Source organism: Oculina patagonica, chromosome 4, assembly GCF_052425735.1.
Source record: "Oculina patagonica isolate OP01 chromosome 4, crgOcupat, whole genome shotgun sequence".
NCBI lineage: Eukaryota > Metazoa > Cnidaria > Anthozoa > Scleractinia > Oculinidae > Oculina > Oculina patagonica.
In genome coordinates, this window is record NC_135761.1 from 46,532,852 (window position 1) to 46,559,389 (window position 26,538).

Sequence of the window (26,538 nt, forward strand, 5' to 3'; positions counted from 1 at the left end):
TAATCATCGAAGCTGGCATCAATGTTTTAACTATTGCATTTCTTAAATAAAAAAATTGTTAACACACAATTTTCAATTCTTTTTATTAGGTCTGGTGCTCTCGAACACATATATAACATCACTATTGTCAGTATCGTCTGCTTCACAATTTGCTGATAAAATTATAAACCTGGGCTTGGGACCTCCAACATGATATCTAAAAAAAATTATGAACGTCAGAAACATAACTTTATAAATTTGGGTAAAATATCTCTTTCTATATTTCTTTGAAAGACTTGATAATATTTCGAGAGAATATTCGGCGTGCAAAACGGCCGGAACGACAAATGGATTATAATATTATGTCTGTTATATCTTACCGAATCCTATATTTGGACTTTCGTGGACTTTGATTGCGTACATTGGAAAAGATAGTTCTTCAATTCATTATTTTGGCGTCGTTTTCTCTTGGTGGTCAGATTACAAGTGCGTAGTTAATTCAACAGCTTCATTTTTAACATTATGAGACGCTGCTCTTGTTTCGACATTTTCAACACGTCTACCACAACACTTTTTCAAAGTTTCTTTAAACATCGGTATCCTAAAGCTATATACAAATGGATTTACCAAAGAATTTACCAAATGAAGAATATTGACAAGTCTCAGCACAGTCTGAGAAATACATTGTGAGCAGAAATGGTTTACGCTTAACACCGCAAACGCTGGAAACCAAAACACAAGTGAAACAGCTACTACAATGAAAAACGTCTTTGAAAATCGTAAATTCCGTTCCCTTATATTTTGGTTGTGGACTTCTAGTTTAGGTGCTGTTGAGTGTAAACGCGAATAAATCGTCAAGTAACTTGAACAGATAACCAACAGAGAAATCAAAAGGAACGTAGTTGTCGTGACCGACGCATACATGTTATCCACTTTTGGGTGATATAATATTAACAACCACAGCCCAGCCATACACAATCCAGCTAACCAGACAATGCAAATGCCGTAGATGTAAGCTCGAGTGCTAGTTACGCGATGACGAAGCGGCCACAACACGACGTAAACACGTTCCAACGAAATAAGAGCGAGAAAAAACACTGACGTACTGGAACCAAAGACTTGAAATGCCGCCCAAGGACTATATATTATTCCTGTTTCGTCAATGAAGTTTGGACGTTTAGCGATGGCTAACACTAAGGCTTCAGCTGTTCCCACAAACAAATCAGCGACAGAGAGGTTGATTAATAGATAATAAGCTCGCTTTAAATGGAATCTCTGAGTCCAGAAAACATAAATGGTGAAGATGTTACCAATGATGATGACGGCTACATCGAGTACATAGACAACGATGAATACAATGGCGGCTGCGTTTAACATGATTTGGTTGTGCTTTTCAGTAATGCTTCCTTTCTGTCCTTGTCTTTTTTTCTTTTAAAGAACAGGAGAAAATGTCTACTTATGTCCAATAAAAATGTTCATGAATCGTGCCACTGTCAACTCTCACGGATAACAGCTGATCAGGACAAAAACATCTTGCGTTTATTAATATGCAGGTTTGAAATATATTTAAATTAGTAAATCTGCCTTCAAAAATTATCACGATTATTTGATTGGTCTGTGTTAATTAACTGCAGTGACTAAATGTTCTAATTTTGGAGAAAAGTTGCATTTAGATGATTGCTCAGCAAATTCTTCGAAACAACAGAGATCTACGTGGCAAAAGTATAGTACAGTATGTTGCCCTATTACCGGACACTTTTTGCACTTACCGTAATATCTTACTTCAAAACAGCACTAACGAGCTGAAACTTACCCACAATGTAGCTTCCACTGCTGGTAAGTAGGTCGTGGAGTTTTATCTTCTAAATCTCTTTGGCTTCTTTGTAATCATGGAAAGAGTTGGTCAAATTCGGTGCCCTAATTCCGGACGAGTTGCCCTAATTCCGGACGATCGTTACGAGGAAAATACTCCCTTTCTCTCGGAAATATTATTCCCGATCATGGCAAAATATAAGTCATTAGGGCTGAATAAATGATTATTCTTTTGAAAAATTGTCTTTCAGGCAAAATTTAAAGCATTTTTCTTTCAATTTTAGCGAGGAAATCATCAGGCCATTGACATAAACAATGTTCAGCGAATGTTTCGGCCACTTGAAACGAAGTTCGCCAAGGAAGATTAATCAATACCAAAACAGGTATCGAAGCTTTAATACAGCACAGACAGTTACAAAAATGCTTGTTTTTCAAGACCTATTCCATAAAATTGTTTTCAAACAGGTAAACAAGTTTGCTGTAGGTATGCGTCCGGAATTAGGCACACCTCATCAAAAATTCAACTTAAATCTTTGGTGACCGTGCTCGGAAATCAAGAGCGAAAACTGAAAATTTATTATATGCTGATAAACCTAGTCCTTTTACCTTTACTTTAATATATAAATAAATATAATATATCGCGCACTTTGCGAGAGCAGAGCGCTTTATTGAAACGATGTAGTTTGACGCGCTGTAAAAATCGGATTTACGAAGAAAAATTTTTTTACCTACCTCCACGAAAACTTGAATTTTCCCCTCTAAACGGAGCGCAGCTCGGCCGAAAAAAGAGCAAACGAAAGCAGACTAATCGCTAAGTCTTCTGAACTTTTTGTTTAACTTAATTTTACTGTTACGACGATATACGAAATTTTTAAGTCGAAGTGTCCGGAAATAGGGGTGTCCGGGAAATAGGGCAACATACTGTACCTAAATTTCAAAAATAGCACTCGCGGGAGTGCATGTGCTTTCAGCTATTGACACAATTAAAGTATAGCATGTCCTGTTTCACGAGATTAAACACGTGGTAAGACTAAAAATAATAAAAATAATAATAATAGTAACATAACAACAATGCAAAGACGCTTGCATTATGAAATTATGACATTTTAAAGAATCTAATAGCCATGAGCAGCCGAACCGGGCTATGAAAGAGGGTCAAAGAGCGGTCACTCGATTTGCACCGCAAAGATATTAATCAACTATTGACATAATGTCTCATGATCTACTGTAAAAGCTTGGAGAGAAATACACTTGCAATAGTTTTTCTGTTGAAATTTCTTTTATGTGGGAAGAATTCGAAACTGTTACGAAATGTTGTTCTCTTTGATTTATATTTACGAAACACAGCCTGTTCGAGCAGCGTGAAGCAGCGTAAAATGGCTTAAAATCGCCCCTTAAACTCGACTCACAAAACTTTTAATGCCTTTCATTTAACTATCAATAAAAATACTCAACTGCCTTTTCTGAAGTACTGTAATAATTCTCGGTTCAAAACAAAAAGCGACTTACATGTAAATAAATAACACAAGACTCGCCGTAAAGATGCTATGTTGCCTAAAATGTCAAACTTTTAAGTTTAAGAGATGGACAAATCAAAGAAACTTAAAAGAAACTCTGTTTCAGATTTATTTTAATTCATATCAAGACAAGAAATGTATTTAAAACCGACGAAATATCGAAAACTTGAAACGCGGGAGATTCTGCAATGATGGAAATTAATTACTTACACATGCGAACGTTTGCGGTCAAATATTGACTTGATGGATAATTCCAAATTCAAAGCAACACTGTACATTACCATTTTGATTTGTTAAGTCTTCAGAAGCCGCACAAAGTCCATGATCATTCAAGAAGTCTGTGATCTGCATTCAAATCACATTGGAAGAGCCATGTCATCTTGTTTCTGCGGCCGTCGAATCGAGTCGAAGGAAGATAAATTCTTCGCAAGCAAAGTTTTGGCACTCTGTACTTTGTGAACTTTGGTATTTAAGCCACTTCAAAAATGAAAACACGAACTTGAAGTGTTCTAAATTCGTCTCGCCATCCGCCATTATTTTCATGTACATTTTGATACACGCTTGTCACGAAAATACTTCGGACATGTCAATAAACCATCGACTGCGGCGTTCGCGTCCCATCGGCATAACGTCGGCTTTCCGAATTACGTACTCACTTACAACATGCTGACAATGTGCGTTTAGCTTCTACGATGTAAGAAGCTGAAAGCACAAAAAGGAATAAATTAAAGTAGTTTTAAGTGGCCAATATGTTTAATTTGATCCCATTTACACAATATAATGTGTACATGATGAAATTTGAATTTCAAACTTTTCCTCCTCGCTGTAGCAAGTGTCATCGTTCATCATGACTGCGAAATCAAATATTATTTTATACTGTGACCAATGACAAGACAAAGTAAGTTTAATAAATGCTTTAAACGTTGAAAAGAGCTATTAAAAAAACAAGTCCTATTTAGCATTTTTCAAAATTTCACTTATACAGATTATTGCTCAACTCACTGATTTGAAACGAAGCAGAAATTGTGGTTAAATTATGAAGTCAAACAAAATTGCCATTAAAGATTGTATACAACAAGTTTATAATTGAGGCTGCTTCTGGCTGTAATCTTGACGAAAAATTACTGCCTGCGGACATTTTAATCCATTAGCTTGAAGCTCCGGAATATTCTTCTTCATTCAAACAAAAGTAAAATAGTGGTTGTTATGTACCAAAGTGTCACATCACAGTTTTTCCGTGACGTCGTGACAGTACATCCTTTTCACTATAATGACCATTTAAGGAAATAAATGGTGGTTTTCTGCATCGGACTTCCACACTGCAAATATGTAAACCAGTTTATAGAGAGTTGTTTAGGTATATATGCCAACTACAGTCAACTCTCTTAACGGACACCTCTGTAAGACGGACACTTGGTGTTGGTCCCGTCCCTGCTTTTTTCAGTAATTTTGCTGTAACTAAACTCTCTATAAGCTGGACACCTCTCTAACACAGACAGTTGTAGCCGGAGTTTTGCCTTGAAATTTTTTTTCAAGGCTGAAAAATGCAATTGCTTAAATTGCTTACACACTGCTAGGATCACATCATTCATTTCAACTACAAGTCCATTATATGTTAATCTATCTGGACTAAGCTGGACTTGATTTTTGTTTTAAAAAAGACAGCTTAATGGCGTCGTTCTTGGTGGTCAGATTACAAGTGGGTAGTAAAAACAACAACTTCATTTTTGGGAACTACTCTTAATTCATTACTTTCTTCTCGTCCAATACAGCACTTTTAAAAGTTTCTTTAAATAGCTCTATACTAAATCCGATTCAACTGCTTCATCTTCCTCATTGTGAGCCTCATCATTCAATTCAACAACTTCATTTGCCACTTGAGCCTCATCATCCAATTTAACAACTTCCCTTGCCTCATGAGGATATCATCCGATTCAACAACTTCCCTTGCCTCATGAACCTCATCATCCGATTCAACAACTTCATTTGCCTCATGAGCCTCATCATCCGATTCAACAACTTCATTTGCTTCATGAGCCTCATCATCCGATTCCACAACTTCATTTGCTTCATGAGCCTCATCATCCAATTCAACAACTTTATTTGCCTCATGAGCCTCATCATCCGATTCCACTACTTCATTCGCCTCATGAGCCTCATCATCCGATTCAAGAAATTCATTTCCTTCATGAGCCTCATCATCCAATTCAACAACTTCATTAGCTTCATGAGCCTCATCATCCGATTCAACAACTTCATTTGCTTCATGAGCCTCATCATCTAATTCAACAACTTCATTTTCCTCATGAGGCTCATCATCTGATTCAACAACTTCATTTGCCTCATGAGCCTCATCATCTAATTCAACAACTTCATTTGCTTCATGAGCCTCATCATCCGATTCAACGACTTCATTTGCCTCATGAGCCTCATCATCCGATTCAACGACTTCATTTGCCTCATGAGCCTCATCATCCGATTCAACAACTTCATTTTCCTCATGAGCCTCATCATCTAATTCAACAACTTCATTTGCCTCATGAGCCTCATCATCTAATTCAACAACTTCATTTGCCTCGTGAGCCTCATGATCTAATTCAACAACTTCATTTGCCTCATGAGCCTCATCATCCAATTTAACAACTTTATTTGCCTCATGAGCCTCATCATCTAATTCAACAACTTCATTTGCCTCATGAGCCTCATCATCCGATTTAACAACTTCATTTTCCTCATGAGCCTCATCATCTAATTCAACAACTTCATTTGCCTCATGATCCTCATCATCCGATACAACAATTTTATTTTCCTCATGAGCCTCATCATCTAATTCAAAAACTTCATTTGCCTCATGAGCCTAATCATCCAATTCAACAACTTCATTTGGCTCATGAGCCTCATCATCCAATTTAACAACTTCATTTGCCTCATGAGCCGCATCATCCAATTCAAGAACTTTATTTTCCTCATGAGCCTCATTATCCGCTTCAACAACTTCATTTTGCTCATGAGCCTCATCATCTAATTCCACAACTTCATTTGCCTCATGAGCCTCATCATCGGATTCAACAACTTCATTTGCCTCGTAAGCCTCATCATCCAATTCAAAAACTTCATTTTCCTCATGGGGCTCATCATCTGATTCAACAACTTCATTTGCCTCATAAGACTCATCATCTGATTCAACAACTTCATTTGCCTCATGAGCCTCATCATCCAATTTAACAACTTCATTTGCCTCATGAGCCTCATCATCCGATTCAACAACTTCATTTCCTTCATGAGCCTCATCATCCAATTCAACAACTTCATTTTCCTCATGAGCCTCATCATCCAATTCAACAACTTCATTTTCCTCATGAGCCTCATCATCCGATTCAACAACTTCATTTCCTTCATGAGCCTCATCATCCAATTCAACAACTTCATTTTCCTCATGAGCCTCATCATCCAATTCAACAACTTCATTTTCCTCATGAGCCTCATCATCCGATTTAACAACTTCATTTTCCTCATGAGCCTCATCATCCGATTCAACAACTTCATTTCCTTCATGAGCCTCATCATCCAATTCAACAACTTCATTTTCCTCATGAGCCTCATCATCCGATTCAACAACTTCATTTCCTTCATGAGCCGCATCATCCAATTCAACAACTTCATTTGCCTCATGAGCCTCATCATCCAATTTAACAACTTCATTTGCCTCATGAGCCGCATCATCCAATTCAAGAACTTTATTTTCCTCATGAGCCTCATTATCCGCTTCAACAACTTCATTTTGCTCATGAGCCTCATCATCTAATTCCACAACTTCATTTGCCTCATGAGCCTCATCATCGGATTCAACAACTTCATTTGCCTCGTAAGCCTCATCATCCAATTCAACAACTTCATATTCCTCATGAGGCTCATCATCTGATTCAACAACTTCATTTGCCTCATAAGACTCATCATCTGATTCAACAACTTCATTTGCCTCATGAGCCTCATCATCCAATTTAACAACTTCATTTGCCTCATGAGCCTCATCATCCAATTTAACAACTTCATTTTCCTCATGAGCCGCATCATCCGATTCAACAACTTCATTTCCTTCATGAGCCTCATCATCCAATTCAACAACTTCATTTTCCTCATGAGCCTCATCATCCAATTCAACAAATTCATTTGCCTCATGAGCCTCATCATCCGATTCAACAACTTCATTTCCTTCATGAGCCTCATCATCCAATTCAACAACTTCATTTTCCTCATGAGCCTCATCATCCAATTCAACAAATTCATTTGCCTCATGAGCCTCATCATCCGATTCAACAACTTCATTTCCTTCATGAGCCTCATCATCCAATTCAACAACTTCATTTTCCTCATGAGCCTCATCATCCAATTCAACAACTTCATTTTCCTCATGAGCCTCATCATCCGATTCAACAACTTCATTTCCTTCATGAGCCTCATCATCCAATTTAACAACTTCATTTTCCTCATGAGCCTCATCATCCAATTCAACAACTTCATTTTCCTCATGAGCCTCATCATCCGATTCAACAACTTCATTTGCCTCATGAGCCGCATCATCCAATTCAACAACTTCATTTGCCTCATGAGCCTCATCATCCAATTTAACAACTTCATTTGCCTCATGAGCCGCATCATCCAATTCAAGAACTTTATTTTCCTCATGAGCCTCATTATCCGCTTCAACAACTTCATTTTGCTCGTGAGCCTCATCATCTAATTCCACAACTTCATTTGCCTCATGAGCCTCATCATCGGATTCAACAACTTCATTTGCCTCGTAAGCCTCATCATCCAATTCAACAACTTCATATTCCTCATGAGGCTCATCATCTGATTCAACAACTTCATTTGCCTTATAAGACTCATCATCTGATTCAACAACTTCATTTGCCTCATGAGCCTCATCATCCAATTTAACAACTTCATTTGCCTCATGAGCCTCATCATCCAATTTAACAACTTCATTTTCCTCATGAGCCGCATCATCCGATTCAACAACTTCATTTCCTTCATGGGCCTCATCATCCAATTCAACAACTTCATTTTCCTCATGAGCCTCATCATCCAATTCAACAACTTCATTTGCCTCATGAGCCTCATCATCCGATTCAACAACTTCATTTCCTTCATGACCCTCATCATCTAATTCAACAACTTCATTTGCCTCATGATCCTCATCATCCGATACAACAATTTTATTTTCCTCATGAGCCTCATCATCTAATTCAAAAACTTCATTTGCCTCATGAGCCTCATCATCCATTTCAACAACTTCATTTGGCTCATGAGCCTCATCATCCAATTTAACAACTTCATTTGCCTCATGAGCCGCATCATCCAATTCAAGAACTTTATTTTCCTCATGAGCCTCATTATCCGCTTCAACAACTTCATTTTGCTCATGAGCCTCATCATCTAATTCCACAACTTCATTTGCCTCATGAGCCTCATCATCGGATTCAACAACTTCATTTGCCTCGTAAGCCTCATCATCCAATTCAACAACTTCATTTTCCTCATGGGGATCATCATCTGATTCAACAACTTCATTTGCCTCATAAGACTCATCATCTGATTCAACAACTTCATTTGCCTCATGAGCCTCATCATCTAATTCCACAACTTCATTTGCCTCATGAGCCTCATCATCCAATTTAACAATTTCATTTTCCTCATGAGCCTCATCATCCGATTCAACAACTTCATTTCCTTCATGAGCCTCATCATCCAATTCAACAACTTCATTTTCCTCATGAGCCTCATCATCCAATTCAACAACTTCATTTGCCTCATGAGCCTCATCATCCAATTCAACAACTTCATTTCCTTCATGAGCCTCATCATCCAATTCAACAACTTCATTTTCCTCATGAGCCTCATCATCCAATTCAACAACTTCATTTTCCTCATGAGCCTCATCATCCGATTCAACAACTTCATTTCCTTCATGAGCCGCATCATCCAATTCAACAACTTCATTTGCCTCATGAGCCTCATCATCCAATTTAACAACTTCATTTGCCTCATGAGCCGCATCATCCAATTCAACAACTTCATTTGCCTCATGAGCCTCATCATCCGATTCAACAACTTCATTTGCTTCATGAGCCTCATCATCCGATTCAACAACTTCATTTTCCTCATGAGCCTCATCATCTAATTCAACAACTTCATTTGCCTCATGAGCCTCATCATCTAATTCAACAACTTCATTTGCCTCATGAGCCTCATGATCTAATTCAACAACTTCATTTGCCTCATGAGCCTCATCATCCAATTTAACAACTTTATTTGCCTCATGAGCCTCATCATCTAATTCAACAACTTCATTTGCCTCATGAGCCTCATCATCCGATTTAACAACTTCATTTTCCTCATGAGCCTCATCATCTAATTCAACAACTTCATTTGCCTCATGATCCTCATCATCCGATACAACAATTTTATTTTCCTCATGAGCCTCATCATCTAATTCAAAAACTTCATTTGCCTCATGAGCCTCATCATCCAATTCAACAACTTCATTTGGCTCATGAGCCTCATCATCCAATTTAACAACTTCATTTGCCTCATGAGCCGCATCATCCAATTCAAGAACTTTATTTTCCTCATAAGCCTCATTATCCGCTTCAACAACTTCATTTTGCTCATGAGCCTCATCATCTAATTCCACAACTTCATTTGCCTCATGAGCCTCATCATCGGATTCAACAACTTCATTTGCCTCGTAAGCCTCATCATCCAATTCAACAACTTCATTTTCCTCATGGGGCTCATCATCTGATTCAACAACTTCATTTGCCTCATAAGACTTATCATCTGATTCAACAACTTCATTTGCCTCATGAGCCTCATCATCCAATTTAACAACTTCATTTGCCTCATGAGCCTCATCATCCAATTTAACAACTTCATTTTCCTCATGAGCCTCATCATCCGATTCAACAACTTCATTTCCTTCATGAGCCTCATCATCCAATTCAACAACTTCATTTTCCTCATGAGCCTCATCATCCAATTCAACAACTTCATTTTCCTCATGAGCCTCATCATCCGATTCAACAACTTCATTTCCTTCATGAGCCTCATCATCCAATTCAACAACTTCATTTTCCTCATGAGCCTCATCATCCAATTCAACAACTTCATTTTCCTCATGAGCCTCATCATCCGATTTAACAACTTCATTTTCCTCATGAGCCTCATCATCCGATTCAACAACTTCATTTCCTTCATGAGCCTCATCATCCAATTCAACAACTTCATTTTCCTCATGAGCCTCATCATCCGATTCAACAACTTCATTTCCTTCATGAGCCGCATCATCCAATTCAACAACTTCATTTGCCTCATGAGCCTCATCATCCAATTTAACAACTTCATTTGCCTCATGAGCCGCATCATCCAATTCAAGAACTTTATTTTCCTCATGAGCCTCATTATCCGCTTCAACAACTTCATTTTGCTCATGAGCCTCATCATCTAATTCCACAACTTCATTTGCCTCATGAGCCTCATCATCGGATTCAACAACTTCATTTGCCTCGTAAGCCTCATCATCCAATTCAACAACTTCATATTCCTCATGAGGCTCATCATCTGATTCAACAACTTCATTTGCCTCATAAGACTCATCATCTGATTCAACAACTTCATTTGCCTCATGAGCCTCATCATCCAATTTAACAACTTCATTTGCCTCATGAGCCTCATCATCCAATTTAACAACTTCATTTTCCTCATGAGCCGCATCATCCGATTCAACAACTTCATTTCCTTCATGAGCCTCATCATCCAATTCAACAACTTCATTTTCCTCATGAGCCTCATCATCCAATTCAACAACTTCATTTGCCTCATGAGCCTCATCATCCGATTCAACAACTTCATTTCCTTCATGAGCCTCATCATCCAATTCAACAACTTCATTTTCCTCATGAGCCTCATCATCCAATTCAACAACTTCATTTTCCTCATGAGCCTCATCATCCGATTCAACAACTTCATTTCCTTCATGAGCCGCATCATCCAATTCAACAACTTCATTTGCCTCATGAGCCTCATCATCCAATTTAACAACTTCATTTGCCTCATGAGCCGCATCATCCAATTCAAGAACTTTATTTTCCTCATGAGCCTCATCATCCAATTCAACAACTTCATTTGGCTCATGAGCCTCATCATCCAATTTAACAACTTCATTTGCCTCATGAGCCGCATCATCCAATACAAGAACTTTATTTTCCTCATGAGCCTCATTATCCGATTCAACAACTTCATTTTGCTCATGAGCCTCATCATCTAATTCCACAACTTCATTTGCCTCATGAGCCTCATCATCGGATTCAACAACTTCATTTGCCTCGTAAGCCTCATCATCCATTTCAACAACTTCATTTTCCTCATGAGGCTCATCATCTGATTCAACAACTTCATTTGCCTCATAAGACTCATCATCTGATTCAACAACTTCATTTGCCTCATAAGACTTATCATCTGATTCAACAACTTCATTTGCCTCATAAGACTCATCATCTGATTCAACAACTTCATTTGCCTCATAAGCTTCATCATCCAATTCAACAACTTCATTTGCCTCATGAGCCTCATCATCCAATTTAACAACTTCATTTTCCTCATGAGCCTCATCATCCAATTCAACAACTTCATTTCCTTCATGAGCCTCATCATCCAATTCAACAACTTCATTTTCCTCATGAGCCTCATCATCCAATTCAACAACTTCATTTTCCTCATGAGCCTCATCATCCGATTCAACAACTTCATTTTCTTCATGAGCCTCATCATCCAATTTAACAACTTCATTTTCCTCATGAGCCTCATCATCCAATTCAACAACTTCATTTTCCTCATGAGCCTCATCATCCGATTCAACAACTTCATTTCCTTCATGAGCCGCATCATCCAATTCAACAACTTCATTTGCCTCATGAGCCTCATCATCCAATTTAACAACTTCATTTGCCTCATGAGCCGCGTCATCCAATTCAAGAACTTTATTTTCCTCATGAGCCTCATTATCCGCTTCAACAACTTCATTTTGCTCATGAGCCTCATCATCTAATTCCACAACTTCATTTGCCTCATGAGCCTCATCATCGGATTCAACAACTTCATTTGCCTCGTAAGCCTCATCATCCAATTCAACAACTTCATATTCCTCATGAGGCTCATCATCTGATTCAACAACTTCATTTGCCTCATAAGACTCATCATCTGATTCAACAACTTCATTTGCCTCATGAGCCTCATCATCCAATTTAACAACTTCATTTGCCTCATGAGCCTCATCATCCAATTTAACAACTTCATTTTCCTCATGAGCCGCATCATCCGATTCAACAACTTCATTTCCTTCATGAGCCTCATCATCCAATTCAACAACTTCATTTTCCTCATGAGCCTCATCATCCAATTCAACAACTTCATTTGCCTCATGAGCCTCATCATCCGATTCAACAACTTCATTTCCTTCATGAGCCTCATCATCCAATTCAACAACTTCATTTTCCTCATGAGCCTCATCATCCAATTCAACAACTTCATTTTCCTCATGAGCCTCATCATCCGATTCAACAACTTCATTTCCTTCATGAGCCGCATCATCCAATTCAACAACTTCATTTGCCTCATGAGCCTCATCATCCAATTTAACAACTTCATTTGCCTCATGAGCCGCATCATCCAATTCAAGAACTTTATTTTCCTCATGAGCCTCATTATCCGATTCAACAACTTCATTTTGCTCATGAGCCTCATCATCTAATTCCACAACTTCATTTGCCTCATGAGCCTCATCATCGGATTCAACAACTTCATTTGCCTCGTAAGCCTCATCATCCAATTCAACAACTTCATATTCCTCATGAGGCTCATCATCTGATTCAACAACTTCATTTGCCTCATAAGACTCATCATCTGATTCAACAACTTCATTTGCCTCATGAGCCTCATCATCCAATTTAACAACTTCATTTGCCTCATGAGCCTCATCATCCAATTTAACAACTTCATTTTCCTCATGAGCCGCATCATCCGATTCAACAACTTCATTTCCTTCATGAGCCTCATCATCCAATTCAACAACTTCATTTTCCTCATGAGCCTCATCATCCAATTCAACAACTTCATTTGCCTCATGAGCCTCATCATCCGATTCAACAACTTCATTTCCTTCATGAGCCTCATCATCCAATTCAACAACTTCATTTTCCTCATGAGCCTCATCATCCAATTCAACAACTTCATTTTCCTCATGAGCCTCATCATCCGATTCAACAACTTCATTTCCTTCATGAGCCGCATCATCCAATTCAACAACTTCATTTGCCTCATGAGCCTCATCATCCAATTTAACAACTTCATTTGCCTCATGAGCCGCATCATCCAATTCAAGAACTTTATTTTCCTCATGAGCCTCATCATCCAATTCAACAACTTCATTTGGCTCATGAGCCTCATCATCCAATTTAACAACTTCATTTGCCTCATGAGCCGCATCATCCAATACAAGAACTTTATTTTCCTCATGAGCCTCATTATCCGATTCAACAACTTCATTTTGCTCATGAGCCTCATCATCTAATTCCACAACTTCATTTGCCTCATGAGCCTCATCATCGGATTCAACAACTTCATTTGCCTCGTAAGCCTCATCATCCATTTCAACAACTTCATTTTCCTCATGAGGCTCATCATCTGATTCAACAACTTCATTTGCCTCATAAGACTCATCATCTGATTCAACAACTTCATTTGCCTCATAAGACTTATCATCTGATTCAACAACTTCATTTGCCTCATAAGACTCATCATCTGATTCAACAACTTCATTTGCCTCATAAGCTTCATCATCCAATTCAACAACTTCATTTGCCTCATGAGCCTCATCATCCAATTTAACAACTTCATTTTCCTCATGAGCCTCATCATCCAATTCAACAACTTCATTTCCTTCATGAGCCTCATCATCCAATTCAACAACTTCATTTTCCTCATGAGCCTCATCATCCAATTCAACAACTTCATTTTCCTCATGAGCCTCATCATCCGATTCAACAACTTCATTTTCTTCATGAGCCTCATCATCCAATTTAACAACTTCATTTTCCTCATGAGCCTCATCATCCAATTCAACAACTTCATTTTCCTCATGAGCCTCATCATCCGATTCAACAACTTCATTTCCTTCATGAGCCGCATCATCCAATTCAACAACTTCATTTGCCTCATGAGCCTCATCATCCAATTTAACAACTTCATTTGCCTCATGAGCCGCGTCATCCAATTCAAGAACTTTATTTTCCTCATGAGCCTCATTATCCGCTTCAACAACTTCATTTTGCTCATGAGCCTCATCATCTAATTCCACAACTTCATTTGCCTCATGAGCCTCATCATCGGATTCAACAACTTCATTTGCCTCGTAAGCCTCATCATCCAATTCAACAACTTCATATTCCTCATGAGGCTCATCATCTGATTCAACAACTTCATTTGCCTCATAAGACTCATCATCTGATTCAACAACTTCATTTGCCTCATGAGCCTCATCATCCAATTTAACAACTTCATTTGCCTCATGAGCCTCATCATCCAATTTAACAACTTCATTTTCCTCATGAGCCGCATCATCCGATTCAACAACTTCATTTCCTTCATGAGCCTCATCATCCAATTCAACAACTTCATTTTCCTCATGAGCCTCATCATCCAATTCAACAACTTCATTTGCCTCATGAGCCTCATCATCCGATTCAACAACTTCATTTCCTTCATGAGCCTCATCATCCAATTCAACAACTTCATTTTCCTCATGAGCCTCATCATCCAATTCAACAACTTCATTTTCCTCATGAGCCTCATCATCCGATTCAACAACTTCATTTCCTTCATGAGCCGCATCATCCAATTCAACAACTTCATTTGCCTCATGAGCCTCATCATCCAATTTAACAACTTCATTTGCCTCATGAGCCGCATCATCCAATTCAAGAACTTTATTTTCCTCATGAGCCTCATTATCCGATTCAACAACTTCATTTTGCTCATGAGCCTCATCATCTAATTCCACAACTTCATTTGCCTCATGAGCCTCATCATCGGATTCAACAACTTCATTTGCCTCGTAAGCCTCATCATCCAATTCAACAACTTCATTTTCCTCATGAGGCTCATCATCTGATTCAACAACTTCATTTGCCTCCTAAGACTCATCATCTGATTCAACAACTTCATTTGCCTCATGAGCCTCATCATCTGATTCAACAACTTCATTTGCCTCATAAGACTCATCATCTGATTCAACAACTTCATTTGCCTCATAAGACTTATCATCTGATTCAACAACTTCATTTGCCTCATAAGACTCATCATCTGATTCAACAACTTCATTTGCCTCATAAGCTTCATCATCCAATTCAACAACTTCATTTGCCTCATGAGCCTCATCGTCCAATTTAACAACTTCATTTTCCTCATGAGCCTCATCATCCGATTCAACAACTTCATTTCCTTCATGAGCCTCATCATCCAATTCAACAACTTCATTTTCCTCATGAGCCTCATCATCCAATTCAACAACTTCATTTTCCTCATGAGCCTCATCATCCGATTCAACAACTTCATTTCCTTCATGAGCCGCATCATCCAATTCAACAACTTCATTTGCCTCATGAGCCTCATCATCCAATTTAACAACTTCATTTGCCTCATGAGCCGCGTCATCCAATTCAAGAACTTTATTTTCCTCATGAGCCTCATTATCCACTTCAACAACTTCATTTTGCTCATGAGCCTCATCATCTAATTCCACAACTTCATTTGCCTCATGAGCCTCATCATCGGATTCAACAACTTCATTTGCCTCGTAAGCCTCATCATCCAATTCAACAACTTCATATTCCTCATGAGGCTCATCATCTGATTCAACAACTTCATTTGCCTCATAAGACTCATCATCTGATTCAACAACTTCATTTGCCTCATGAGCCTCATCATCCAATTTAACAACTTCATTTGCCTCATGAGCCTCATCATCCAATTTAACAACTTCATTTTCCTCATGAGCCGCATCATCCGATTCAACAACTTCATTTCCTTCATGAGCCTCATCATCCAATTCAACAACTTCATTTTCCTCATGAGCCTCATCATCCAATTCAACAACTTCATTTGCCTCATGAGCCTCATCATCCGATTCAACAACTTCATTTGCCTCGTAAGCCTCATCATCCAATTCAACAACTTCATTTGCCTCATAAGACTCATCATCTGATTCAACAACTTCATTTGCCTCATAAGCTTCATCATCCAATTCAACAACTTCATTTGCCTCATGAGCCTCATCATCCAATTTAACAACTTCATTTTTCTCATGAGCCTCATCATCCGATTCAACAACTTCATTTCCTTCATGAGCCTTATCATCCAATTCAACAACTTCATTTTCCTCATGAGCCTCATCATCCAATTCAACAACTTCATTTGCCTCATGAGCCTCATCATCCGATTCAACAACTTCATTTCCTTCATGAGCCTCATCATCCAATTCAACAACTTCATTTTCCTCATGAGCCTCATCATCCAATTCAACAACTTCATTTTCCTCATGAGCCTCATCATCCGATTCAACAACTTCATTTCCTTCATGAGCCGCATCATCCAATTCAACAACTTCATTTGCCTCATGAGCCTTATCATCCAATTTAACAACTTCATTTGCCTCATGAGCCGTATCATCCAATTCAAGACTTTATTTTCCTCATGAGCCTCATCATCCGATTCAACAACTTCATTTTGCTCATGAGCCTCATCATCCAATTCAACAATTTTTTCCTATGGCCTCATCATCCGATTCAACAACTTCATTTGCCTCATGAGCCTCATCATCCAATTCAACAACTTCATTTTCCTCATGAGCCTCATCATCCAATTCAACAACTTCATTTGCCTCATGAGCCTCATCATCCAATTCAACAACTTCATTTTCCTCATGAGCCTCATCATCCGATTCAACAACTTTATTTTCCCATGAGCCTCATCATCCAATTCAACAACTTCATTTGCCTCATGAGCCTCATCATCCAATTCAACAACTTCATTTTCCTCATGAGCCTCATCATCCAATTCAACAACTTCATTTTCCTCATGAGCGTCATCATCCAATTCAACAACGTCATTTTCCTCATGAGCCTTATCATCCGATTCAACAACTTCATTTTCCTCATGAGCCTCATCATCCGATTCAACAACTTCATTTTCCTCATGAGCCTCATTATCCAATTTAACAACTTCATTTGCCTCATGAGCCTCATCATCCAATTCAACAACTTCATTTTCCTCATGAGCCTCATCATCCAATTTAACAACTTCATTTGCCTCATGAGCCTCATCATCCGATTCAACAACTTCATTTTCCTCATGAGCCTCATCATCCAATTCAACAACTTCATTTTCCTCATGAGCCTCATCATCTCATTCAACAACTTCATTTTCCTCATGAGCCTCATCATCCAATTCAACAACTTCATTTTCCTCATGAGCCTCATCATCCGATTCAACAACTTCATTTTCCTCATGAGCCTCATCATCCAATTCAACAACTTCATTTTCCTCATGAGCCTCATCATCCAATTCAACAACTTCATTTGCCTCATGAGCCTCATCATCCAATTCAACAACTTCATTTTCCTCATGAGCCTCATCATCCGATTCAACAACTTCATTTTCCTCATGAGCCTCATCATCCAATTCAACAACTTCATTTTCCTCATGAGCCGCATCATCCAATTCAACAACTTCATTTCCTTCATGAGCCTCATCATCCAATTCAACAACTTCATTTTCCTCATGAGCCTCATCATCCGATTCAACAACTTCATTTCCTTCATGAGCCTCATCATCCAATTTAACAACTTCATTTGCCTCATGAGCCGCATCATCCAATTTAACAACTTCATTTGCCTCATGAGCCTCATCATCCAATTTAACAACTTCATTTGCCTCATGAGCGGCATCATCCAATTCAAGAACTTTATTTTCCTCATGAGCCTCATCATCCGATTCAACAACTTCATTTTGCTCATGAGCCTCATCATCTAATTCCACAACTTCATTTGCCTCATGAGCCTCATCATCGGATTCAACAACTTCATTTGCCTCGTAAGCCTCATCATCCAATTCAACAACTTCATTTGCCTCATAAGCCTCATCATCCAATTTAACAACTTCATTTTTCTCATGAGCCTCATCATCCGATTCAACAACTTCATTTGCCTCGTAAGCCTCATCATCCAATTCAACAACTTCATTTTCCTCATGAGGCTCATCATCTGATTCAACAACTTAATTTGCCTCATAAGACTCATCATCTGATTCAACAACTTCATTTGCTTCATAAGCCTCATCATCCAATTCAACAACTTCATTTGCCTCATGAGCCTCATCATCCAATTTAACAACTTCATTTTCCTCATGAGCCTCATCATCCGATTCAACAACTTCATTTCCTTCATGAGCCTTATCATCCAATTCAACAACTTCATTTTGCTCATGAGCCTCATCATCTAATTCCACAACTTCATTTGCCTCATGAGCCTCATCATGGGATTCAACAACTTCATTTGCCTCGTAAGCCTCATCATCCAATTCAACAACTTCATTTTCCTCATGGGGCTCATCATCTGATTCAACAACTTCATTTGCCTCATAAGACTCATCATCTGATTCAACAACTTCATTTGCCTCGTAAGCCTCATCATCCAATTCAACAACTTCATTTGCCTCATAAGCCTCATCATCCAATTTAACAACTTCATTTTCCTCATGAGCCTCATCATCCGATTCAACAACTTCGTTTCCTTCATGAGCCTCATCATCCAATTCAACAACTTCATTTTGCTCATGAGCCTCATCATCTAATTCCACAACTTCATTTGCCTCATGAGCCTCATCATCGGATTCAACAACTTCATTTGCCTCGTAAGCCTCATCATCCAATTCAACAACTTCATTTTCCTCATAAGACTCATCATCTGATTCAACAACTTCATTTCCTTCATGAGCCTCATCATCTGATTCAACAACTTTATTTGCCTCATGAGCCTCATCATCCGATTCCACAATTTGCCTCATTTGCCTCTTGAACCTTCTCATCTGATTCAACAACAACATTTAGTCCCCTACATCAGGTTGACTTTGGAGTTTGTGCCCTTTAAATGGCAGTGCAAAGCCCCATCTGTCTGGAGGAAAGCTCTCCTGGTCAAATACTCAAAAAAGAGGATCCGTCTATTTGCGATAACTATACAGAGGGATATCCTTGCTTTCAGTAGCTTACGAGGTCTTCTGCTGAATGCTCCTGTTTAGGATGCGGGAAGGAGCCGATGAGAGTCTACGCCAAGAACAGGCCGTCTACTGAAGAGGAAGGGGGACAACTGAACAGATCTTCATCCTTTATGCGATCAACAGACACTTGAGAAGTGTTTTCTCACAATCAATAATGCTTCGTATCCGCATAAAGCAAAGTTAGTCAGCGCCTTGAGGATACCAATCTTTCTCTCCAAACAATTCGCTATAATGGATTACTTGCTAGAACAAGAAGCCCTGTGGCTTTCTAGACGGGCCTTGTAGCGATATTTCCTTTTTAGTGTTATATTAAAGCGTAACAACCGATATACCGATACTTCGCCGCTAGTAAGGTCAACCGGTCACTTTGATCATGAATTGTTTACACCGCTTTGATGTCTGTTTTCTTTCTTGCACTAAAAATCATGAAGTATTTCTTCTCTCTTTCGCTTATATCTTGTAGCAGTCCATTCTAACTGCCTGGTTCTATTTTGCTTTGTGGACTAAGCGTGGATTTCTGGTTGAGTTAACACTTTATACAAAATGCGTATTATGCATGGTATTTAAAATCACTCTTCTTAAGTGGCTGATGAGAGATGAGCCGTATAGAGTAAGCAAAGAAGTCCCTTTTTCGTTCCATGCCCCTTCCCCCATCCTGGCAATTTCAACTGGCTGATGAAAGATGACCCGTTCTAAGCCAATCAGAATGCGTGACCTTCAATACCCTTCCTACAAAAAAAAACTTACCGAAAGCATGAGACGGCCGGGTAGCAGCCTACGCCCGTCTAACAAGTAAATACGTTTTTTTATTTTTTTTATTTTTTTTCCCCCTTTTTTTTTTTTTAAATTTTTTATTTTTTTTTTTTATTTTTTTATTTATTGCAGAAATTTTCCTTTTTTGCAAAATAAACTCTCTTTTTTTTTTTTTTTTTTATAATAATTTTTATTTAAAAAAATTTTTTTTTAAAAAAATTCAATATTAAGTGTTGAGTTAAACGTAAATTGGCACTTGAAACGTGTATAAAAGGTCATATTACTTAATGATGAAACAAGAAAAGAGATTAAGATAAATTAGTATTCAGTGGCTAATATCTTCAATACCACTCTGTTTAATTTATTTCTGTGTACATATATTAATATTATTACATGAATACTGTTAAGAATACGATGTCTTATTTTCCGCTGTAGGCGGTGACGCCATTAAAAGAAATAACCATTAACGTGATCTCAAAGATTGTTGTATAAACACTTTTCGAAACCAATAAGATTAGAATTTTTCAAACGTAAAACTCAAGAAAAGTTGATCATCGATGTTTCGACGTTTTAACTGTTACATTTCTAAAATAAATAAAAAGGTCAACACACAACCTTCAATTCTTCTGATTAGCTCTAATGCTCTCAAACACATATACAACATCGCTATTGTCAGTATCACCTGCTTCACAATTTGCTGATAAAATTATAAATCTGGGCTTGGGACCTCCAATATGACATCTAGCAAAATAAGAACGTCAGACACATAACTTTATAAATTTGGGCATAATATTTCTTTCTATATTTCTTTGATAGACTTGATAATATTTCGAAAGAATATTCGGTGTGCAAAACGGCCGGAACGACAAATGGATTATAATAAATCTGTTATCAGTTGTGTTATATCTTATTGAATCTTATATCTGGACTTCGGTGGACTTCGATTGCACACATTGAAAAAGGCAGATCTTTATTCAATATTTTAGCGTCGTTTTCTCTTGGTTATTAGATTACAAGTGCGTAGTAGATTCAACTGCTTCATTTTTAACATTGTGAGGAACTGGTCTCAATTCATTATTTTCTTTGCGTCCACCACAGCACTTTTTCAAAGCTTCTTTAAATATTGGCATCCTAAAACTATATACAAATGGATTTACCAAAGAATTCGCCAAATGAAGAATATTCACAAATCTCAGCACAGTCCCAGGAATACATTGTTCGCAGAAATAGTTTATGGTGTACACAACAAACGCTGGAAACCAAAACACAAAAGAAACAGCTACTACAAGGAAAAACGTCTTTGAAAGTCGCAAATTCCGTTCCCTTATATTTTGGTTGTGGACTTCTAGTTCAGGTGCTGTTGAGTGTAAACGCGAATGGATCGTCAAGTAACTTGAACAGATAATCAACAGAGAAATCAAAAGGAACGTAGTAGTAGTGACCGACGCATACATGTTATCCACTTTTGGGTGATATAATATTGCTAACCACAGCCCAGCCATACACAATGCAGCTAACCAGACAAATAAAATGCTGTAGATGTAAGCGCGAGTGCTAGTAACGCGATGACGAAGTGGCCACAACACGGCGTAAACACGTTCCAGCGAGATAAGAGCGAGAAAAAACACTGACGTACTTGAACCAAAGACTTGAAATGCCGTCCAAGGATAGTATTTTATTCCCGTTTCGTCATCGATATCGATATTTGGACGTTTAACAATGGCTAAAACTACGGCTTCAGCTATTCCCACAAGTAAATCAGCGACAGAGAGGTTGATTAGCAGAAAATATGCTCGCTTTAAATGGAGTCTCTGAGTCCAGAAAACATAAATGGTGAAAATGTTGCCAATGATGATGACGGCTACCTCGAGTACATAGACAACGATGAATACAATGGCGGCTGCGTTTAACATGATTTGGTTAAGCTTTTCAGTATTTCTTCCTCTCCGTCCTTGCTTTTTCTTTCTTTCAAAGAATAGGAAAAATATGTCCAATAAAAATGTTCACGAATCGCGTCACTGCCAAATCTCACGGATAACAGCTGAAGGTACACACAAATGATCACAAGTTGAATAATTGTGATCAGGACAAAGACATCTTGCGTTTATTAATATGCAGGTTTGAAATATATTTAAATATAGTTAAAATTAGTACATCTGCCTTCAAAAATCATATAATATTTGATTCGTCTGTGTCAATTGCAGTAACTTTATTTTCTAATTTTGGAGGAAGGTTGCATTTAGATGATTGATCAGCAAGTTTTTCGTAACAACAGAGATCTACGTGACAAAAGTATAGTACCTAAATTTCAAAAAGGAATAAATTAAAGTAGTTTTAAGTGGCCAATATGTTTAATTTGATCCCATGTACACAATATAATGTGTACATGATGAAATTTGAATTTCAAACTTTTCCTCCTGCTGTAGCACATGTCATCGTTAATCATGACTGCGAAATCAAATATTATTTTATACTAAAACCAATGTCAAAACAAACGGAAATTTGAATAAATGACTTAAACTGTGAAAAGAGCATTTGAAAACAAAGTCCTATTTAGCATTTTTCGAACATTCGCTTATATAAATTATTGCTCAACCGCTGATTTGAAACGAAGCAGAAATTGTGGCTAAATTATGTAGTCAAACAAAATTGCCATTAAAGATTGTATACAACAAATTAATAATTGAGGCTGCTTCCGGCTGTAATCTTGATGAAAAATTACTGCCTGTGGACATTTAAATCCATTAGCTTGATGCTCCGGAATATTCTTCTTCATTCATCGATCAAACAAAAGTAAAATAGTGGTTGTTATGTACCAAAGTGTGACATCGCAGTTCTTCCGTGACGTGACGGTACATCCTTTTCACTATAATGACCATTTAAGGAAATAAATGATGGTTTTCTGCATCGGACTCCCACAATGCGAACATGTAAACCAGTTTATAAAAAGTTTTTACGTATATATGCCGAGTACAGTCAACTCTCTCTTAACGGATACCGCTGTAAGACGGACACTTGGTGTTGGTCCCGTCCCTGCTGCAGAGAGATCTACAATTCGCCACTCCATAGCCTACTGATTCTTCTCGGAGATGCAAATGCCAATGAAGAATCCGACAATACTGGCTGGAAAGACACCTTGGGTAGTGAACAACTCGCCATCATGAATAATAATGGCCTAAGATTTGCATCTTCCACGCTGAAAGACAGTCTTTTTATAGGTGTTTCCCTTTTTCAGCATCAAAACACCCACAAGTACACATGGACATTACCAAATGGTCACGACAGGAATCGGATTGATCACGTGGCGATCAGAAAAAAGGTTTAGGAGATGCCTACTTGACGTCAAAGAACTACGGGGAGCAGACACTGCAGGCGACCATCAGCTCGTCCGCTGCAAGATACGCCTAAACCTGGCAAGAAATAAAAAGAAACAGACGTCAAGGTCCATTCATGACACTGCAAAGCTAAAATACCTTTTGCACCAGTGGAACTTCAGCATAGACCTGAAGAACCATTTTGAAGCCTTGGATAGTGAATACCTGAGCGTAGATGATGCATGGATTGAGTATCGAGACATATACCGCAGCACGGCGGCTAAATGTCTTGGCCAAAGGGCGAGGACAAGGAAGGATTGGTTGAGCATCGCAGAAAAACGGAAACTGAAACACATCCTCATGAACTGCCAACCGCAACGAGTGAAGGAAAAAAGACAGCAAATTTACCAAATTAAACACAAGGAAGTGAAGAAACGAACAAGAACAGACAAAACGAGGATCCTGGAAAGAATCGAGGAAGAAGCGGAAAGAGCAGCGCATCAGAATAACCTGAAAGAGCTTTACAGGAAGAGAAGCTACTACGTGGATACCTCAAGAAGCCAAACACTGGGATACGGGATAATGATGGGAAAGTCATCACCACAAAGGAAGAAGTGGCTTGAAAGATTAAAAGAACATTTCTACGAGGTCTTGAGCGAGGCTTGCGAAGAAACTGACTTTCCTGAAGGCTGCCAGCTCGACAACCGCGAAGAACCTATAAGATAGATACGATCCCCTACACAATCCAAGAAGGAAGATGAGCCTATCTCGGGAGGAAGGTACATCTTCCGGCGTGGACATAATCAGCGCAAAAATGCTGAAAGCCAGCCCCGAAATCGCCTTGTACCGGCTTCTGAACATCTGCAGCCAGACTTTCAACCATTGCAAAGACCAATCTGACTCGAGGAAAGCTCTCCTGGCCTAAATACCCAAGAAAGCGGATCCGTCTATCTGTGATAACTACCGAGGGATATCCTTACTTTCAGAACCTTACTAGGTCTTCTGCCGAATGCTCCCGTTTAGGATGCGGGAAGGAGTCGAGAAGAGACTACGTCAAGAACAGGCCACCTACCGAAAAGGAAGGGTAACAACTGAAGAGATCTTCATCTCTGAGAAATATCTTAGAACAGAGCGCTGAGTGGCAAGCACCTTTGTACACTGGTTTTATCTACTTCAAGTAGGCCTTTGATAGCGTAAGACGAGACCGGCTCTGAAATATCCTAAGGCATTATGGCATTCTTGACAACTTCGTCAACATCATACAAGAGCTTTATGATGGAAGAACCTGCTGTGTTGTTGGACGTGGGCAGACATCAGACTGGTTTCCTGTCAGGAGACAGGTGTCAAGCCGGGATGCGTTATCTCTGGCTTTATCTTCAACATCGTCATTGAATGGATAATCAAGAACAAGAACACCAACAGCACAAAGAGAGGTTTGAGATTGACGTTCACGACTGTCCTAAGAGGATCTTGACTATGCTGACGATATATCTCTTTTCTCAAGCCGACACAAAGTGCAATCACCTCAATCAGGTCTCAAGGTACACCGGTCTCCGCGTCAACACCACCTACTTCAATTAATACCCATTAAAGTCAAAGTTAGTTTGTGTTTAAGTCAGAATTTCTTTGTTTCTGCTGTAGGTGGTGACATCATTAAAAGAAACAACCATTATCGCGAAATCAAAGATCGTTGTATAAAGACTTTTCGAAGCCGACAAGATTGGAATTCCTCAAACGTAAAACAGGAGAAAAGTCGAGTATTAATGTATCGGTGTTTTAACTATTGCATTTCTAAAATGACCAAAGTGTTAACACACAACTTTAAATTCCCTTCATTAGCTCTAGTCTTCTCAAACTCATATACAACAATGGCATCATTGTCTGGGGGGGGGGGGGGTTGTAACAACTCTGAACACATACAAGCACTTGAAACATTGCATCGCAGGGCAGCGATAATTATCTTCAACTTGTCATGGGACACACCATCGGATACGGTGATGGAAATCACTAAGTGGGACTCAATACTCGATTTATACAAACTCAGTCTTATTAAGCTGTTTTACAATGTTGTAGAGAAGAAGAAGAAGAAATATCGTTTATTATTAAAAAACTTTTACACTTGCAGTCCTTAGACTGAATACGTGTAAATGAATAAAAACTATATATATTACAAGATTTAAATTTCTTTGTAATCGAAAAGATTCCTAAAACGATTTCACATTTAGTAACGTGGAGACACGGACCCTACAACCTAAGAGGACACAAAAAAGCGGTTGTCCCACGATTTGCAACGTCCTTTTTAAAGAACTCAATCCAGCACAGAGGTGCAGTCCGCAGTAGGGAATTTTGTGTCAAGCTACTTTAATAACGCTACCAACCACAAGCAGTTTTGCAAAAAAGCGAGAATGGACCCCATATTTAAAAAACTTAATTTTAGCAGTTTGTTGATCCAGAGACAACTCCGAAACACATGTGTGATTTTCAATTTTAAATCTTAATCTTTTTAAAATATAATATCGTTTATTTTAGTTTATTACAATGTAATATTTATTTAATTTTCTTAGGTAGGTAGATAGTCACACACGACCCCTCAAGCATGTATTTGCTTTAAAACAGATCGTGATTAAATAAAGGTTTTATTATTATGAACACAACACTATTGTCTGATTTGGGATTTACTATTCAAATTATAAACTTCGCCTTGGGACCTCCAATCTGACATCAAACAAAATGAGACCGTCATAAACATAACATTATAATTTTGGGTATGATAT

The 26,538-nt window shown here is 38.4% G+C and overlaps 4 protein-coding genes across 4 annotated transcripts in view; 2 read left to right on the forward strand and 2 right to left on the reverse strand.

The window, feature by feature from the left end:
• The window catches only part of LOC144652559 (uncharacterized), a 44,181-nt gene that overhangs the window by 3,968 nt on the left and 13,675 nt on the right, over window positions 1-26,538 (forward strand). The gene's annotated exons all lie outside the window — the stretch shown is intronic.
• LOC144650345 (lysophosphatidic acid receptor 1-A-like) lies at window positions 96-1,422 on the reverse strand. The gene has a single exon (XM_078510001.1). The coding sequence runs from the start codon at window positions 1,354-1,356 to the stop codon at window positions 460-462; it is 897 nt and encodes a 298-aa protein (XP_078366127.1). The 5' UTR covers window positions 1,357-1,422; the 3' UTR covers window positions 96-459.
• On the forward strand, window positions 4,474-26,520 carry LOC144650349 (uncharacterized). The gene is made up of 3 exons (XM_078510003.1): window positions 4,474-4,524; window positions 23,272-25,608; window positions 26,398-26,520. Exon 2 carries the CDS (start codon window positions 23,723-23,725, stop codon window positions 24,488-24,490), a length of 768 nt encoding a protein of 255 aa, XP_078366129.1. The 5' UTR covers window positions 4,474-4,524; window positions 23,272-23,722; the 3' UTR covers window positions 24,491-25,608; window positions 26,398-26,520.
• Window positions 20,803-22,530, reverse strand: LOC144650344 (octopamine receptor beta-1R-like). Its single transcript, XM_078510000.1, has one exon. The coding sequence runs from the start codon at window positions 22,361-22,363 to the stop codon at window positions 21,461-21,463; it is 903 nt and encodes a 300-aa protein (XP_078366126.1). The 5' UTR covers window positions 22,364-22,530; the 3' UTR covers window positions 20,803-21,460.

Bases quoted from the DNA above. Each gene is read 5' to 3' on its own strand.
- LOC144650344 (XM_078510000.1), bottom strand. From the start codon at position 22,363: ATGTTAAACGCAGCCGCCATTGTATTCATCGTTGTCTATGTACTCGAG.
- LOC144650345 (XM_078510001.1), bottom strand. From the start codon at position 1,356: ATGTTAAACGCAGCCGCCATTGTATTCATCGTTGTCTATGTACTCGAT.
- LOC144650349 (XM_078510003.1), top strand. From the start codon at position 23,723: ATGGTCACGACAGGAATCGGATTGATCACGTGGCGATCAGAAAAAAGG.